This window comes from Salpingoeca rosetta (genome assembly GCF_000188695.1).
Source record: "Salpingoeca rosetta unplaced genomic scaffold supercont1.34, whole genome shotgun sequence".
NCBI lineage: Eukaryota > Choanoflagellata > Craspedida > Salpingoecidae > Salpingoeca > Salpingoeca rosetta.
In genome coordinates, this window is record NW_004754900.1 from 20,210 (window position 1) to 39,153 (window position 18,944).

The following is an 18,944-nucleotide window of genomic DNA, read 5'->3' on the forward strand; positions in this document are numbered from 1 at the left end:
TATAGACACACACACACACACACACACACACACACACACACACACACACACACACACACACACACACATACACACACACACCAACACACACACACACACACACACGCACAATGTAAAATCCATCCATACGCACCAGCACGTAGTGATCGACGACAATGACGGGGATGGCACCTGCAGTCATGATATATGAGGCATGAAAAGGGGTGGCAGGAGATGGAAGGTAGGTAAGAGCACGAACAGGACCGAAATTGTCTGCCACACACACACACACACACACACACACACACACACACACACACACACACACACACACACACACACCTGAAGGAGGGGTACCCAAATGCTTCCACGATGAGCCCAAACTTGGTCTCCAGCGCCAGCTCCGTGTACGTGTACTTGTTGAACTCTTCCTCTGCCTGCTTACACGATGGGTCATATCCAACCTTCCCCCTCACGGCCCATTCGCTCTTCGCCAAACCACCGGCACGCGCACACCAACACAGTGTCCCTGCGCATACACAAGCAAACATACAAAGGGACGATGTGTGAGTGAGAGAGGTGGATCCAGACAGACACGCACACAATACCAAAACGGGTTGACTCCGAGGCAACGCACGACACACACACACGGAACACACAAGAACACAAAGCACATCACACACGTAGCACGACACACCTGCCGTTGTGAAGCTTGGGGGGGGGGGTGGTTGCGCATGGCATCAGAACGAGCAGACTCGATGGTGCTTCTGTACAACAGGGAAAGAAGACACACGTCAAGCAGCGACACCACAAGGGGTTTGGAGTGAGGTTGCAGCGGCTACAAGAAGGGCGAGTGGTGGTGCAGTGAGCGACACCAACCCCTCTAAATCCAGCAGCAGCAGTGAACATCGAACCTCACAGCGCACCACGTCACACCACACACGCATGCATGCACAGACCTGAAGGTGACGAGGTACTTTCTGTTTGTGCAGGTGGAACGCGTCGTTGCTCCGGTGTGAAATGAATGTCACAATGGAGAAGAGTGACATGGACACATCGAGGCCGTCACGGTGGTGGAATTCGCTCAGGCCAACCTGATGCAGGTGGTGATGCGAAACAAGGCGGCATTGGTGAAGTGTAAGCAACAGCAGTCGTCGATGGTGAGCGCAGGCATGCACAGTCATGTTCCAACACACACACACACACACACACACACACACACACACACACATTGTACCTCTGCAAGAATGCCGTGTTCTGCATGCCAGGGGAGACTCGGTGCGTCCCTGTACTCAAACAGGATGTGGTAGCGGCCCTCGTTCCAATACGCAAGTCTGGCATGTATCAACACATGTGAGCATGTGAGCGTGTGTGTTTGGAAGACATGAACACAGGTCCTCTCACACGCACGACATCAAGATCCACAAGCACACCAGCACCACGAGCACCACAAGCAACAACAAACCACCACCTCAGCTGGAGAGATGGCGCTCGATGGCTGCGCTCACGGGATGCATCGACTCAATGTTGCCAGAGTACGTGCTGTGCATGCAATCTTTCAGCCGCAAGCGCGCAAACACAATTATGAGGTGGTGGTGGGTGATAGTGACTGCTGTGGAAGCCCGTGCATCTGCACCGACGCGACACACACAATCACACACACACACACAATCACACACACACACACACACACACAATCAAACACACACCTTCACACCAGCACGACACGTCGGTGCCTGGGACGAAGAGGTAAGCCCTGGACGGGTCATCGGTGCTGTACGGCCGTCACGGATGGCGGTTCGGATGGCGCGGTAGATGGCTGGCAAGGGTAGCCTCTTCATCAGCACTCAGACGGTACACGTACACCTGCCATAGATGCACGCACGCATGAACATGTAATCATAACACACACGCAGACAAAGAGTGTGAGGTCATCATGCTTCGGTTGCACGCCATTCCACGCCGTTGCTGTTGCTGTTGCTGTGTTGGCAGGTCTTCACCTTGAACGATGGGCACGTGCGAAGAGGATCGATGGATATGTCGTGCGGTGATCCCTGACATCAGGACCGCCATTGGCAGTGCGATGGTGCAGCGGCATCTCGGGGCAGTGCGTTCTGGTAACAGTGGTGGTTGTGGTGGAGACGATGGGTGCGTTTGTTGTGTGGTGAGGCGCGCGAATGAAAGGGGATGAGAGAAGTGGTGGGAGATATCTGCAACGAACTGCTGCACACACACACACACACACACACACACACACACACAAACACACACACACTGTGTGAAAGAGTTCATTCTCTTCTGCAGACATGAAGCTGTCGAGACGAAGCGGTGTAGAGAAGTGCACAGAAGGATTGCAAGACGATAGCGAGTGATGAGTGGTTCAGTGTGTGCAGGTACACATCAGCAGCAGCAGCAGCATCAGCAGCGCCGTCGGCGGCAATGCGCCCGCAACAACAACACAATTTGGTGGTTGCACCTCATGTCACCATCATCCTTGTGCCGGAGCAGCGCCTCCTTCCTCTCTTCAGCTGACGGCGTACCCTGTGGCCCAAACACACACGAGGAACAGAGCTTAGGACCACACATCGCAGCACAAGATCAAACGATGGCACACCAATAGCAGACAGCAGACGCATGGAAGAATGACCACGTCGACGACACATATGCACACACACATACACATACAGCGTGCGCATACTTTTGAAAGCATTCGCTCTGTCCCGCCACGAGCAGCACCTTGCCAATGTTACCAACGCTCTGCTCCGTCGACGCAATCAAGGGCATCCAGTGGATGGCAACCTGGTCGTTAACGGTGGCGAGATGGGTGTTGCAGTGAGCGAGGGAACGTGCGCAGGAGTGATAAGCCGTCATCAAACGGTTGCCGAGCGTAACGAGAAACACACATGCACACACACACACACACATCGCTCACTGTCATGATGAGACGTGGGCATTCCATCATCATCCCGAGCATTCGCGCGTCACACATGTCCAGCGAGCGGGCTGTTGTGGGGTGTGCGTGTGAGGAAACCACGTGCGCATGGGGCGGGTGATGAGCACCTACAGCGTGCATGCCATGTAAACTGACTTGATTGCAAGCTGGAGGATGAATGATGTGTGACCACGACAGAGGACTGACCGATGTCAGCGCAAATGCTGTGATTGCTCACCCCTGTACCGCTGTGGAGGTGCGTCCCACTCAAACGTGGCCTTCTGTATTGCTGGTGCCTTGGTCTCCGCCACTCTCACTTGCCGATTCCTGTCTGTTTGTTGTTTGCGTGGGAGGAAGAGACGATGCAACCGTGAGAACACACGTGCCAACAGCAGCAGCAAGGCAGCAGCAGTGGTTGTGGTTTGGATATCGGATCACCACCGTGCACTGATACACACACACACACACAACACACACAGAGCGGAGGTGTGATTGCACCCACCTCGCAGGTGGCCGTGAGTGACACTGCTAGCCGCTTGCCTTGTGGTGTGCGTATGTCAGCGGCACGTGTTGCCAGTGCACTCTGAGGGGCGTTGTTTCTGCAGGCCACTGCCTTGTCCAACCACAAGAGAACAGCACACATGTTCACGTTAGCCAAGCACAACAACGACGACCTGACGACGACGAAACCACCACTTTCAGCAGGCGCGCAGCCCCCTGCACACATCCTTGTGCCACAAGAAGAAGGAAAGAAGGGAGTCCACACCCACACCCACAACGAAGCGGCAGCAGCAACAACCGACAGCACTGCCACCACAAACAGGACACCGCGTCCCACGTTCACATACTTGGTTGCGTGACGCATGGAGCGAACGAATAGTGCCCAAGACGAAGAAGAAGAAGAAGCAGAAGTCGAGAAAGGAACAGCGGGCATGATGTGTGTTGGCTCACGTGGGGATCGTTGACGTGACACCTACTTTGTGTTGCATGTGTGTGTGTGTGTGTGTGTGTCTGTGTGTGTGTGTGTGTGTGTGTGTGTGTGTGCATGTGTGTGTGTGTGTGTGTGTGTGTGTGTGTGTGTCAGAGACCTTTCTTCCACATTGGTCTGGTTGGCTGTTGGTGACTGGGTAGCGATCACCAACAATCCCCTCTTCCCCTCTCCCACATCTCTCTTCCCACCCCATGCTGCTGTTGGGGTGACTGCTACATCACTCCTCCTTCCTTCCTTGCCTTGCCTCGCCTCGCTGTGTGCACTGCACCAAAGAGAACAAGAAGAAGAAGAAGATGAAGCGAGTGCAAGCAAGTTTGGGCTGCCACATCTCCACAGTCGTGCCATCGACTGATTTCAGCTTTCCCCGTCTTCTTCTGCACAGACACAACTCGTGGCTGGTTGCGCGCAATGCACACACGCACACACACACACACACACACACACACGCTGCATTCGCTGCGACGAAAGGAAAGGATGGATGGGGAGGTGCGTGGTGGTGGTTGGCGGTGGTGGTTTGGTCACATACTCAGCCACAACAGCCACAACAACAACAACAGCAGCAGCAGCAGGGAGCCGCAGGGGGGATATTGATGACAGATGACAATGACACATGCAAGCAATCCATCAATCAATCAATCAAGCAGACGAGCAAGCAGGCAAGCGAGCAAGCAAGCCAAGCCAAGGGACATGTATTCATTCACTCCGCTTGGACGAGCGACACGCCCACCACGTGGTGCGTGCGTGTGTGTTGTACTCACTGCTCTGCTTCCTTTACACTGTTCCTTCCTGCCTCGCAGTCCACTCTCCCTTTCTTTCCTTTGCACACCCCTTGCTTGACCTGCTCTCTGCACACCATCTCTTCTCCACCCCCCCTTCACTCACACATCTCAAGCCACCTCCCTCTCACCTCCCCCTTTGCTTTTGGCTGCAACGCTGTGTGCCTTCATCTTCACCACCACCACCTGTTTTGCAGGCTGACGATGAGGATGATGATGGTGGCTTGAATGACAGCACCGTGTACTTGAGCGGGTGCCATCACCGTGTGCCACGACAACAAGAGGCACTTCCTTCTCTCTCGCTCTGTCTCGGTATGTGTGTGGCTGATGGCGTGGGGGGTGGGGTGTTGCCTGGGATTTCCACTCCACTGCACTGCACCTCAATGTGCTGTGTGACGCGACATGCACACCACAGTTTGCACGCCTCCTTCCCCCACTTATCCCGTCAGCACGTCCTTGTTCTTGTCAACCACCTCCCCTCGTCAATCACACCCCACACCCCACACACATACTCTCTCCTTAACCCCTGTCACGATGTGTGCTTGCTTCAGAGCAGGCCTCTGACATTGTCATCACCGCTGCCATACGGCGGTCGGTGCCATGCACGGGCATGGAGACAGTGAGCCAGCTCGTGGTCTCCAGCGTGGTGGCTGGGATGTGCACTGAGGTGAAGGATCCCACCACCACACTTCCGCTTCCATACCACCATGACTGACACCACCAGCAGACATCGCTCCCAGCGCCACACAAAACGTGTGTGTGTGTCTATGTGGGTATGTGTGTATGTGTGTGTGTGTGTGTGTGTGTATGTGTGTGATTGAATTCATTTGCACTCGTTGCCCCTCCCGCATGTCGAAGCAACCACGCACACCGACCACCCCTCGTCAACACAACACCATTCAACATCCCCACTGGGCTGATGCAGGGCTGCACTTGCACGTCGTGCACGACAGCTTCTCATCGTCAGTTCTCTCTTCTCTCCTTTTTTGTCTTCACACAAGTCGCATCACCCCCGCCCAGTGGAGCGCCTGCATCTTGCTCCCCACCCTCCCGTTGCACGCGTGCACACACCGATTCCGGCCCAGCGCAGGCTCTGCTGCTGCAGCCAACCACCCACACACATCGTCACCGCAACGCCGCTTCAACCAACCGCAGCCACCGACAGCCACGGGCATTGCACCTTTGCTGTGATTGAGTGCTGCCAGCACGTGGCCCCACCTCAACCTGCCACATCATCATCACCATCCCCGACACTGCCATGTGTGTGTGTGTGTGCATGCATGCGTATTCACGCCATCGTCAGCCACACCACGCCAACACAGCAACAGCTGCACTGCTTGCTGTCCTGCGCGGCGTTGTGGCGGTGCACTCAAGGCCCTTTTCTTTTGTCAACCAGTTTCCCGCTGCTGCTAGCTGTGCTTCTCCCTGACCATCTCAACTGCTGCTGTTTTCCGCCACCTCATCTCCTGCCAGCGAGGCATTCCACCGCGGCCACAGCCGTCACTGCACACTGCCGGTTTCAAGCAGCTCACTGCGGTGGATGCTGTTGGACCACCACACCGTTGTTGGAAGAGGGATTGGCCGTGATTGTGGCGGTTGTTGTGGTGCTGCACGCCATGACATCAACAGCGGCAGTTGACGAGGTGATGGTGTGCTTGCGCTCCTCACTGGTTGCAGCGGCAGCAAGGGGGCGGCCATCGTGTTTCTGGTTCGCATGCATGTGCTGGCCAACGTGGCGCAGGAGCGGTTCAAGGACTACGACAACGATTCTGTGCCGTTCATGAAGAACATTCTCCAACACTCAAACGACAGGCAATACCGCATGCTGCGCGGCCTGATGGGCGTGTTTGTTTGCAAGGACATGTTTGCGCCGGATGCACACGAGCTCATGCGCGTTATGCAAGCCAGCGCCGCCCAGATTGAGGAGGAGGATCCACAATCCACATACATCCACACAAGGTGCGCTCAAGGCCAAGAGAGAGAGGGGGGGTGTGCGCGTGTGAGTGTGTGAGTGTGTGTCTGTGTCTGTGTGTGTGTCTGTGTGTGAACATGTCGCTTCGTCGCTTCTCTCCTTTCTCCACTTTCGGCTTGCCAAACCTCACCGCCACCCCTTGTCGTCCTGCCGCGTTCAGGCTGTTGAGTCGCTGCTCGCTGTGATCCAGGGCTCCCGGCTCCCGCGAATCGCCCAACTCCAGCGCGACCGAGAACTGCATCTCCGCCTTTGTCAAGATTGCACACAACCCAGCACACGGCCTCTCAAAGGTGTGTGTGGTTGTGTGTGTGTGTGTGTGTGTGTGTGTGTGTGTGTGTGTGTGTGTGTGTGTGTGTGTGTGTGCGTTGCTACACTCCTTCTTCGCTGTCCTTTGCGTTGGTTGTTTGCTCTTGTTGTCACGTTGTCGTCGCTTTTTCTTTAACCTCCTCATCCACCCATCCACCACCAACCCTTGCACAGATGAGATGCTGACACATCTGCTTGACTGGCTGTCTATTACAGAAGACGACGATGAAGCAAAGTACATCTTCACATACCTCGTCGAGGTCCTCCAAGCGTGAGTGCTACGACTGTGTTTTGTGTGTGTGTGTGTGTGTGTGTGTGTGTGTGTGTGTGTGTGTGTGTGTGTGTGTGTGTGTGTGCATGGCCTGGTCGTGCTGCATGTGTCGGTGGTGTGCTCTGCCGCCTGTCGTTCTTGTTCGCGACTGACTCTCCCGTTCCCCCTCCCATTGCTTCCTGTACCTCCCTCTCCTTCCTTTTGTTGTTGCTTCTGTAGGCAAGATCCACGCGAGACTGCGCCTGAGAGCCCGGTGAAGATTGTGCGGGCGTTTGTTTGTGCAGGTGATTGGCACCCCCGCGGCCGCCGTCGACGAGCCCCACTGCCAGGGCATGTACACAGCCTCATGGTGCGTGGGTTGTGTTGTGTGTGATTTATGTGATGTGTGTGTGTGTGTGTGTTTGCTGCCTCGAAGATGCGCGACTGTCGTGTACTTCGTGTACTTTCCCATCGTCTTCCTCCCTCTTCCTCCCTGCTCCTTCTTCCACTCCTCATTCTCACACCCTCGTGTCGTTTCCTCTCGTAGAATATGCAGGATTCGCCTGCCCACGGCGTGTTGAGGTATTTGATGCAGGACCCCGAGGTGCACACCCGCGTGCAGCGCGCTGTTGAGGCACTTGGCTCGTCCGCGTAGTCACCATGTTGTGATGTGGCGTGTCAACTTGTGCACCAGTTTAGAGCATGGCTGAATGTCTGTCGATTCCTCATCCTCTTGTTTCCCTTTCTTGCTCTCTTCTCTTCTCTTCTTCTTCTTCTCTTCTGTTCTTCCCTTCCTTCACTCTCCCTCTCGCCTGCTTGCTTGCTTGCTTATGTCACGCCCTTCTTGTGCTTGCCTGTTGTTTCTATTGTGTGGCGCTGTGTACAGCTGAACACGTTCTTGGTGTGTTTGGTTGATGTGTGCTGCTGCTGCTGCTGTGCGTATTTGATTCTGGCTTGCAACTGGAGGGTGTTGTTTGATGTGCAGAGGGGCTGGCTGTTGTTTGGTTGGCTTGGCTTCATGTTGCATTTGGGCACTGCTGTGTGTGTGGATGTGTGGATGTGTGTGTGTTGATGTGTGTTGGGCTGGGGGCGTTGTTTGTGGGTTGTGTGGCGGACCTGTTCTTTCCTCAGTAAATGGCTCGATGAAGATGATGAGATCCGTTGACGGTGGTGATGGTGGAGCGGCGGTGATGTTTGTGGTGTTGATGTGGCTACAGACATTGGTGTGTTGTACCAACCAGGCAAAACCAAGCGAGGAGGGCGCGGCTGTTGTTCCTTTCGGCGACAAAGCGAGTCGGGTCGTTGCTGGCTGGCTGGCTGGAGGCACTTCATCCTGTTTGTTTGTTGTGTTCCCGGCAACAACGAGGGCTCGAAGAGATGGTTGACGAACATCTTCCACGGAAGCGCTGGTGTGCGGATAACCTCTGTAAGGTTTTGCGAATCGTCCAATGGCTGAGTCGCAAAACAACAACACACACAAAACAAAGGAAACAAAAAGCAGCGCGTTGACTTGTCGTCGTCGGGATTATTGCAACTTTACCGCAGGCGCTCGCTAAATTCCCAATGTTTTTTGCTTCTACAGTTTCGGAATTTGCATGTGTCAAGGCAGCGCAAAGGCGGCGCAGCCGCCGGTTAGGGAAAACCCTGTGCGACAAATCTGGTTCGGGTAGCGCAGCGATGCGGGAGCGAGCGTAGCGGTTAGCGGGGGTAGGGCTTCACAGCATGCGATTTGATGGTTAGTGGACGCGCCTCGAGCTTTTGCGCGTGGTCACGAACCGGCAATGCTCACTTCGCAACCGTAGTTTAGCAATGGTCACCGGTAATATTTTTTAAAACCCTGTCGTCGTCCATTTGTCGTTGTCTTCTTCCAGCTCACGAGCACGTCACAACAAGCCACAAGGAGAAAAGACGACGCGCCGCCATGTCCGGCGGAGAGAAGAGAGCGAGGGAGGAGGTGGAGGCGTTGCTGGCGCAGACGAAGCTGAAGGATGGGGTGAAGAACAAGATCAGGGCCATCGCCAACAACACGTGTGGGGACAATGTGGGGTGAGTGCAAAAGCAACCAAAACGACGTGTTGGAACATGCATGCATGTGTTGGACAGAAGGACACTTCTTGTGGTTGTGCTTGTGCTTATTCTTCCCCCCCCCCTCTCTCTCTCTGCTTGGCTTGTCCTTGTGTTGCAATGAGCTTGGTGTGGCTTGCTGTTGGGTGTTCACGTGTGCGTGTCCTGTCCCCTCGCACCACCTGGACACATCAACAGAGAGTGTGTGTGCGTGTGTGTTTGTGGCAGGTTGTGACTGGCACCCTCATGGTTTTGCTCTGTGTATCCTCAGTCTTCTTGCTCATTTCATGACACACACCATTTGAAATTACAGCTTGAATAATGCTCGCCTCGGCGTCATTGGGGCGCGTGCGGTGGCCGAGGCGCTCAAGGACAACACCTGCCTCAAACGACTCTAGTGCGTGGTGATGATGAATCTGCATCGTGTGACATGCATGGTTGATTGGGGTGGCGGTGTTGCACGTTGCATCCCTTTCTCCTCCCCTGCTTGCGCATGTTTGGACGTGTGTTCACCGTCGCTCCCTGCGGTTCTTGTGTGTCTGCACAGCCTGCACAACAATTCCATCGGCCCTGAGGGCGCCGTGGCGTTGGCGGAGATGCTGAAGCACAACACGGCCCTCACATGGCTCAGGTGAGTGTGTGTACACGCACACATGCACATGTATGCTGCGTCACTGCCGCTGCACCTTATCACGTGCACATGTGTGGATTGATGACTGTGTTGCCACCCACAACAATCATCACTCACGCACTCACTCTTCCTCATCCATGCGGCATCATTGCCCTGTGTGGCATCATCCAATTTTGACAGCCTGGGAGACAACTCCATCGGCGGCCAGGGCGCTGTGGTGTTGGCGGAGATGCTGAAGCACAACACGGCCCTCACATGGCTCAGGTGAGTGTGTACACGCACACATGCACATGTATGCTGCGTCACTGCCGCTGCACCTTATCACGTGCACATGTGCCCATGTGTGGATTGATGACTGTGTTGCCACCCACAACAATCATCATCACGCACGCACGCACTCACTCTTCCTCACCCATGTGGCATCATCGCCCTGTGTGGCATCCACCATACCGTCTTGACAGCCTGTACAACAACTCCATCGGCGATGAGGGCGCCGTGGCGTTGGCGGAGATGCTGGAGCACAACACGACCCTCGAAACACTCGAGTGAGTGTGTACACGCACACATGCACATGTATGCTGCGCCACTGCCGTTGCACCTTATCACGTGCACATGTGCCCATGTGTGGATTGATGACTGTGTTGCCACCCACAACAATCATCATCACGCACGCACGCACTCACTCTTCCTCACCCATGTGGCATCATCCCCCTGTGTGGCATCCACCACATCATCTTGACAGCCTGTGGGACAATTCCATCGGCGATGAGGGCGCCGTGGCGTTGGCGGAGATGCTGAAGCACAACACGACCCTCGAAAAACTCAAGTGAGTGTGTACACGCACACATGCACATGTATGCTGCGTCACTGCCGCTGCACCTTTATCACGTGCCCATGTGTGGATTGATGACTGTGTTGCCATCCACAGCAATCATCATCACTCACTCACGCACTTCCTCACCCATGTGGCATCATCCCCCTGTGTGGCATCCACCACATCATCTTGACAGCCTGTGGGACAATTCCATCGGCGATGAGGGCGCCGTGGCGTTGGCGAAGGTGCTGAAGCACAACACGACCCTCGAAATACTCAAGTGAGTGGAAGCTCCTCTTTGCAATGTGTGTCTTTATGCGCTGCCTCTGCAGTACACATGTGCAGATCAAGGCACCGCAAGCCACCCACGATGTCTCTGCGACATGTTTGTCCAACTAACCAACAAATGCTTCCATCCTTCACCTGTGCCACAAGCGCTGCCACATCCTGTGCAATTTGCATTTGCCCCCTTTGCTTCCGCCATTGTGACTTCAATGTCGTAGGACCTGATGTGCGAGCGAGTACGCGTGCACGTGATCCATCTGCAACCCACTTTCATCCATGACACTGACACGTGTTGCTTGCCCACCCGTTCCCCTGCTCTTCCAACATGTATTTCTTGCCACTTGCAGCTTGACCAAGAACTCCATCACCCCGGTTGGCGGTGCGGCGCTGGGTGCCGCACTGGACCAGAACCGCACGCTGAAGAAGCTTAAGTCCGTCAATTGCGTTGCGCCTGCCTCATGAACGCCTGTGTCCTGTTGTGGATTTGTGTGACCAATCACCACTCTTTGAGTGCACGCCACACTGTGTGTTCCTCTCTGCTTGCTTGCATTTCTCCACAACCCTAACCACCAACCCTCCTGACCCACGCACCGCACTTGCTGCTTGTTCCCAACCACACGCTACCACCACGTGTCCTCGTTCAGCATCGAGAGGAACTCCACCGCCACTGCCCGCGCCTTTGGTGCCGCGCTGCCCGTCGACCGAGAACTCATCACAGGGGATTGGTCAATGCGTGCTTCCACTCTAGTCGCTTGATCCCTGCTTTCTCTCGACCCTTCTCCTCACGCACACATGCTGCGTGATGCTTGCGTCCAATGTCGCGTGGGATCACAGGTTTGGCGACGATGAGGGCAACGCCGCCTTCGACGAAGCACGCAAGGAGAAGAAACGACGACACCATGAGCAACTGTTTGCTGCCTGCAGGGATGGCGACGCTCCAGCTGTCACGTCCCTCATCGAGCAGGACAATGCAGACATCAACCAACAGGACAAGCAGGTATGTTCATCATGTGTGTGTCTGGGTGTGTTTGTTGTGCCCGTATGTGACGGCGCTCGCTCATGGTTGCACCGGCCGTGTGTTCGTTTTCAATAGATCCTCACCACACGTGCCATGCCCCTTGCTGCCCCCACCCAACAACAGGGCGACACGCCACTGCACGTTGCCTGCAGGCACAACCAGCCAGCCATTGTGAAGCTGCTCGTCGAGAAGGGCGCAGACACTTCCGTCAAGAATAAGAAGGTGTGCTTCGCGTCGTGTTGCTGTTTCTGAAGACGTGACACAACTGCTTCTTTGCTTTGCGCTGTGTTCTCCCCCTCTCCCTGCTTCCCTCCTTCCTCAACTCATGCGTTTTACCTTTCCAACACACGCAGGGAGAGAGGCCCTATGATGTGGCACAGGCCGGCCACGCTGCCATCACCAGCATCCAAGGGCTGAAGCCAGGCGGCAAGCCTTCGGAGCAACCACAGCAGCAACAACCAAAACAAGAGCCACCTGCGCCCACTCCTGCCGCCGGACCGAAGCAAGAAGAACAAGCAGCGCAAGACGTGAGTGATCAGAAGGGTGCTTGCCAGCAACGCACAAGCAAATGCATCACGTCACCCATGCCATTCCTTCATCACGCTCTCCGTGGTCTCGTATCAAGCATAATCATGATGTCTCACACAACCGTCACCACCGCCACCAGCAGCAGCAGCCCGAGCAGGCGCGCAGGGAGCGTCTCCAGCAGCGCATGCGGGGGGTCATAGCACGCTTCAACGCGACCATGGCGGGCAGGGCCAAACTCATCTTCATTGGTCAGGGGCGCGCCGGCAAGACTTCCACGTTCCACTCACTCATGGGTCACATGTTCAACAAGCACGAGCACTCCACGCATGGCGCCGCCTCAACCGACCTCGCCGTCATTGTCGAATCAATGGACGTTCACGACTGGCAGGTGTGTGAGTGAAGCTGATGCGAGCATGTGATGTGTGCGACGATGGGTGTGAAGCGAGGTGGTGGTTGACACGATCATCCCCTCGCACACACACACACACACACACACACACACACACACACACACACACACACAACCTTTGCAGGAGCTGGATGCGGAAATCTCTGAGTTGATGCGCAGTCTCTGCGGCACAGCGCTGGCGCAGGAATCTGGCGTGGACTTGCAGATGAAGCAGGCGATGATGAAGGCGAAGGCCGACTTGGAGAGCCGCGTTGCCCAACACCAACAGCAACAGCGGCAACAAGAAGCCGAGAAGGCAGAGAAGGCGACGGGTTCAAAGTCGAAGAAGGAGCAGTTACAGAATTCAAAGGAGACGCGGTCACGGCCATCCTCCCGCACGTCGACATCGACGGTCCCAAAGCCCAGCAAGGCATCTCATGACTCAGCATCTGCGCCCACGAAGCAGGCCACCCTAAACCCTTCCAGCCAAAGTGATGCTGCTGCGCGTGACAACAGCAGCAGCACCACGCCCGGCATGTCTGCTGAGGAAATGGAGAAAGCGATCAAGGAATTCAACGTGGACGCCGTCATGGGCGAGGGCAAAGCGCGGGTCACGTTCAAGATCTTTGACCTGGGTGGCCAGTCCACCTTCTACATCTTCCACCCTTTCTTCCTCACAAAGTGGGTCACTGTGTGTGTGTGTGTGTGTGTGTGTGTGTGTGCGTGCGTGCGTGCGTGCGTGTGTGTATGTGTGTGTGTGTGTGTGTGTGTGCCTGTGTGTGTGCGTTTGTCTGCTTGCAGTCCCTCCACCACCTCTCATTCATTCACCTCTCCCTTCATCACCCCACCCACCCAACAGGTACGCGGTGTACCTGCTGGTGTTCTCGATGGAGGACCTGCTGCACCAAGACGAGAGCAAGCGGACAGAGGCGTGGGAATTTATGGAGCACTGGCTCTCCTCCCTCCACCTCCACGCCAAGGGCGCACCCGTCCTCATCGTCGGCACCTTCGCTGATGTGGTCAGCAAGCGGAAGCAACATGAGCAGATCTCACGTGACATTTACAGTCGCCTGCGCCACAATCCCGCCTTCCCTGGCGTCATCCACAACGACAAGCACGGCCTGTGGTTCTGGCCCGTTGACAACACCAAGTCCATCCACGACTCCATGATCCAGGACCTGCGCCAAACCATCTCCTCCACAGCACTGGCGCAGGAATACGTGAGTCAGGAGGTCGCTGTGCCATACCTCCACCTCTACGACAAGCTCAACGCCATTGCCCGCGACGAGGAGCGGCCGCTGCTCGCGTTTGACAAGGTGGTGGCGATTGCACGCACATGTGGGCTGCGTACACGTGAGGAGACGAGGGCGTGCCTCCAGTTCCTGCACCTGTACTCGATGGCGTTGTACTACGACCACGTGCCTGGCATGGAGGATTTCGTGATCCTGAGTCCACAGTGGGCTGTGGACACGATGACGCGCGTTATCCGTAACTTTGACCTGCATCACGATGTGCGTGATGGCGAGGCGAGGGCCGTTGGCGCGCAGCTGTGGGACGACCTCGTTGACCGCGGCATCCTGCACCGTCACCTGCTCGACGTGTTGTGGAACGGCGTGGACAACAACTTGGTGATGCCGTTCCTGCACCTGATGATGCAATACGGGCTGTGCATTGAGTATTCCCCACCCAAGCTGGTCGACAGCCGCACGGCACTTGCCCGCACCAACTCCGGCCACGGTGACAACGATGCGAGCGAGAGTGATGAACAACAACAACAACACAAGCACCAGCAGTACCTGGTTCCAGCCATTCTGCCGATGACCATCTGCCACAGCAGCAGCACGATGGCATCCGTGTCGCTGAGCACGACAGCAGCGCAGCGAATCAACCCATATCTTGGGTACGAGGAGAAGACCGCATTTGTTGCCTTCAGCCTGAAGCAATTCAAGCGAAGTGCGAGCGTGCAAGTTGAAAATGCACAGCACGCATCGTTCCTGCCCGAGGGGCTGTTTACAATCGTGTTGGCTCATGTGCTGGCGCATGCACAGCACGGCGCATCGCAGGAACCCAAGCTGAGCCGCACCCATGCCATCTGCTTCATGGAGTCGACTAAGCTTGAACTGCAGCTTGTGCCGGCTGTTGGCGGCATCAAGATGAAGATCACGAGTGCGCAGCCACGCGCCATGCTGCACATGCTGCACACCATGATCAGCGAGGCCGCCAGAGAGCATTACCCAAGCCTGATGAGCAGCCTCCTGCTGCCATTTGACGACAAGACGCTGCTGTTCTTTGAGGATGTGCTGCACCACCACAAGAGCAAGCAGGACATGTGGGTAGACGAACAGCTGCTGTCACCCGATGACCTGATCGCCAAGTATGGCCGTCTCTTGCCCGTTCTCGGCCTGCAGGACAAGTACGACGTCTTCATCAGCTACAGGTGAGTTGTGTGTGTGTATGAGTGTGTGTGTATGTGTATGGCGCGTGTATGTGTATGTGTGTGTGCCAGTATCTGTCTGTCACTTCCACCCACTAGCCACAACTACTGCATGTAGCTTCCCCTCATCTCATCACTACCGACTCCAACCCCCCCCCCCTCCCGCAACCACACCCTCAGGCAACGCGCCAGCAGTGGGCTGGTGATGGCGCTGCATCCGCGCTTGGAGCAGCGCAACCTGGTCGCGTTTCTGGACGCCAACAACCTGGAGACGGGCCTCAACTTCAAGCTGTCGTTCATGACGGCGATTGGGCTGAGCCTGGTGGCCTGCCCCATCGTCTCTGCTGCCACCATCATGCAGATGAGGCAGCTGCAGCACAGCGACTACTGCGACAACGTGCTGCTGGAGTGGATGACGATGCTGGCGCTGCGCGAGTACCAACGGGCGCACGAGGAAGATGAGGAGCAGCAACACGCCAAGATCCGCCTTCGCCGCGTCGTGCCCGTGATTGTTGGCAGCGCGTGGCACAATGTGAACGACAGCAGCATGAGCAAGGCTGAGGTGAGCGAGTACGACTCGTTTGACCGACTGAAGCGGCTGGCAATGAAGTTGCCGGATGCTGTGAGCAAAGAGACGGCAGCCGCGCTCGATCAGTACTTTTCACAGGTGCTGCGCCTGCCACCACCCCAGCAACACAAAACCGTGCGTGAGATTGTGCTGTCGCTCTTTGACATTGACGCCGTGGTTGCATTGGACGCCGCTGTGGACCGCACGTCGCAGCTGCGCGACATCGCGGAGAAGGTGCGCCAGGTCGTCGCTTCTGCCAGGAGTGCAGAACAAGCAACGCAGGGGCCAGCAACAACTGCACGTCGTTCCACGCAAGTGCAAGTATGTTTGAGTGTGAGTGTGGGTTTGTGGGTTTGAGTGTGAGTGTGAGTGTGAGTGTGGGTGCATGCATGCAGGCGAACTCTCTTCCTCTTCATCTTCCACTAGACGCTCACGCTGTGATTCACCCCCCTCACTCACATATCTTACAGTCCTCGTTGTCGCTCTCGTCCACCTCCGCGACAACTCCTGTTACACCACCACCTGCCACCCCATCTTCCTCCTCCCCCTCCTCATCGCCATTCGAGCCAGAGCTCATTCAATGGCTCAACCGCCACTCGCTGCTGTCGCACGTCGAGTCGGCGCTGATAGAGCACGGCATTGACTCGTTGGAAGTGCTGGTGGCTCTCGTACATGAGGGCGACTTGACAAAGCAGACGCTTCGGTCCTCCGGTGTGTCAATGGGTCCCGCCATGAAGCTGGTGCGAGAGGCAAAGAAGTACAAGGTGGACGTAAGCTCAGCGTAGCGCTTGGCCACTTGACCCATGGCATCTCCTTTCTCTTCCTTTCACCACCGTCCATTTTGTGGCTTCTGTTCTCTCCTCCAGTCCTGTCATTGTGGTGCTGTTGTTACATTGCGCTCATTACCCACTGTTCTGTTCACACGCACGCCAGTTGTGGTTTCCTCGTTGCTGCTCCCTTGTTTTCGCTCCCCCCTTGTTGCTGTTGTTGTGTATGACGCATGTGTGCATAGGTCTACCCTTTGTGGTATGACTCTGCTTGGTTTCATGATACACGCGTATGCAGCCGGTGGAACGGTTTCGCGAAACATGCACACACACACACACACACACACACACACACACACACACACACACACACACACACACACACACACACCATGTCGAGGGCGATTCAGGAGTCTTCCTTGAACGTACTTGGGCAGGGAACCCAGTGATCGATGTGCTCATCGCCGGTGATGCGCCCGTCGCGCTCGACAGGGGCAAAAAGCGTGATGAAGCTGTTCTGCCACACACTGGTGCCGGCGGCGAAGCAATGCACCATGCGCGACTGAATGCGCGCGAACACACCCGGAGGGACCACCATGCCAGACCCTCAGGGAATGCCGAGGCCAGGGTCGGCGTACACGTCCATGGTGGTGTCTGCAGGATTCCAACGGCGATCAGGGTCCCACTGCAAGCTCGCTGGGTTATCTTGCACGGTTCTTGTCATGTAATTTCGCACCACTGCCTCCTCCTTGTTGCTCCCACCCCTGCTGCTTTGGATGCAGTGACTGCCAGGACTGCCACACGTGTCACGTGCTTGCTCGCTCCCCTTCCTTGCCTTGGTGCAGACAGTGGTGCCTGTATCAAGCCAACCAGCTAAGACCAACCGCTGGTTGCCATCTGCATCAGCAAAAAACCGGACAGTGGCACAGAAGCAGCGAGAACAACAAAGCAACAACAACAGCCAAGACATCCCTCATGTTTGCATGTAACGCTCTTTGCAGAACAACGTGCTTAACCACGCCGTGCTCACGTGCAACCGACCCAAACACCACCACCATCACTTGAACTGTGAATGTGTGTGTGTGTGTGTGTGTGTGTGTGTGTGTGTGTGTGTGTGTGTGTGTGTGTGTGTGTGTGTGTGTGTGTGTGTGTGTGTGTGTGTGTGTGTGCGTGCGTGTGTGTGTGTGTGTGTGTGCGTGTGTGTGTGCACGCCAGCGTGTATTTGTGCTGGCCCGACCCTGAGCCGAACTGGGTGTTTCTTGGTGCCATCACAAACGAGGCACCGTCATCCCTATTCCGCATTGCCAAGATCAAACCCACCGCTGCCGATGGTAGCAGCCATCCATTTGGCGCTGTTGTCTTTGACCCTTCACAGCACCCAGTGCGTTGTGGCTGTGTGTATGTATGTGTGGGTGTGTGCTTTGTTCGTGCGTGTGTGTGCTTTGTGTGTGTGTGTGTGTGTGTGTGTGTGTGTGCGTGTGTGCTTGCTTTGTTCGTGCGTGCTTGCTTTGTTCGTGCGTGTGTGTATGTTTGTGTTGTTGCGTGTGTGTGTGCTTTGTGTGTGTGTGTGCGTGTGCGTGTGTTTGTGTATGGTTCTATGTGCTCTTGTGTGCGTGTATATTTGTGCTCTCGCTGCTCGCAGAAACATGTCTCAAGAGTGCTATTTCAGGCTCTCATTCCTTGTGCTCCACGCTCGCACACGTTGACACACACGTTGGCACACGCACACATGGTATGTTCATGCCGCTGCAGGTAGAGGTGGCACAGATTGGCATCTCCATTGAGCCTCTCGCAGATATCCAGCAGGTAACACAAGTATTTGTGTGTGCGCATATATGTCTGTTTGTATACGAGCGGGTGCATCACTCAGTGCTTGACGATACACCTGTCATGCCTCTCCTTCGGCCCTTTCGTTTTGCGTGTCACGTACCCAGAATATTGCGTTCCTCTCCTCACGCCAACACTTCGGCCACAACAATGGCTCTCATCTCCATTCAGGCAATGGCAGCGTCGGACACGGACGTGGTGTTGCAGTCGGACATTGTGCAGTTTGTCAACTTTGCTGTCGAATCCCTCTTCAACTTTGTCGCTTCCTTTGGCGTTGATGCACAGGTTGGGTGGTGTGTGTGTGTGTGTGTGTGTGTGTGTGTGTGTGTGTGTGTGTGTGTGTGTGTGTGTGTGTGTGTGTGTGTGTGTGTGTCGTGTCGTGTGTGTGTCGTCGTTCGTTCGTTCGTTGTGTGT

At 55.7% G+C, this 18,944-nt stretch overlaps 3 protein-coding genes across 3 annotated transcripts in view; 2 read left to right on the forward strand and 1 right to left on the reverse strand.

The window, feature by feature from the left end:
- Positions 1-2,944, reverse strand: part of PTSG_10659 (uncharacterized protein) — a gene marked incomplete at both ends in the record, with an annotated part of 3,755 nt that extends 811 nt beyond the window's left edge. Inside the window, 10 exons of the mRNA XM_004988567.1 lie at positions 80-171; positions 320-508; positions 673-746; positions 979-1,073; positions 1,217-1,313; positions 1,488-1,534; positions 1,689-1,812; positions 1,980-2,093; positions 2,678-2,778; positions 2,912-2,944. Of these exons, the coding sequence (XP_004988624.1) occupies positions 80-171; positions 320-508; positions 673-746; positions 979-1,073; positions 1,217-1,313; positions 1,488-1,534; positions 1,689-1,812; positions 1,980-2,093; positions 2,678-2,778; positions 2,912-2,944 (966 nt within the window). The remainder of the gene's footprint in view (positions 1-79; positions 172-319; positions 509-672; positions 747-978; positions 1,074-1,216; positions 1,314-1,487; positions 1,535-1,688; positions 1,813-1,979; positions 2,094-2,677; positions 2,779-2,911) is intronic.
- A 1,432-nt stretch (positions 2,945-4,376) lies between these two features.
- Positions 4,377-7,861, forward strand: PTSG_10660 (uncharacterized protein; the record flags this gene model as incomplete). Its single annotated transcript, XM_004988568.1, has 11 exons — positions 4,377-4,388; positions 4,876-4,942; positions 5,230-5,345; positions 5,604-5,640; positions 5,834-5,940; positions 6,092-6,261; positions 6,356-6,637; positions 6,841-6,940; positions 7,136-7,227; positions 7,447-7,576; positions 7,754-7,861. 11 exons carry the CDS (start codon positions 4,377-4,379, stop codon positions 7,859-7,861), a joined length of 1,221 nt encoding a protein of 406 aa, XP_004988625.1.
- Positions 7,862-9,127: 1,266 nt separating this feature from the next.
- Positions 9,128-17,007, forward strand: PTSG_10661 (uncharacterized protein; the record flags this gene model as incomplete). Its single annotated transcript, XM_004988569.1, has 17 exons — positions 9,128-9,252; positions 9,584-9,667; positions 9,818-9,901; positions 10,082-10,165; positions 10,363-10,446; positions 10,644-10,727; positions 10,912-10,995; positions 11,348-11,431; positions 11,645-11,725; positions 11,835-11,997; positions 12,142-12,240; positions 12,372-12,545; positions 12,686-12,934; positions 13,080-13,615; positions 13,794-15,371; positions 15,549-16,257; positions 16,407-17,007. 17 exons carry the CDS (start codon positions 9,128-9,130, stop codon positions 16,719-16,721), a joined length of 4,617 nt encoding a protein of 1,538 aa, XP_004988626.1. The 3' UTR covers positions 16,722-17,007.
- Positions 17,008-18,944: the final 1,937 nt, after the last annotated feature.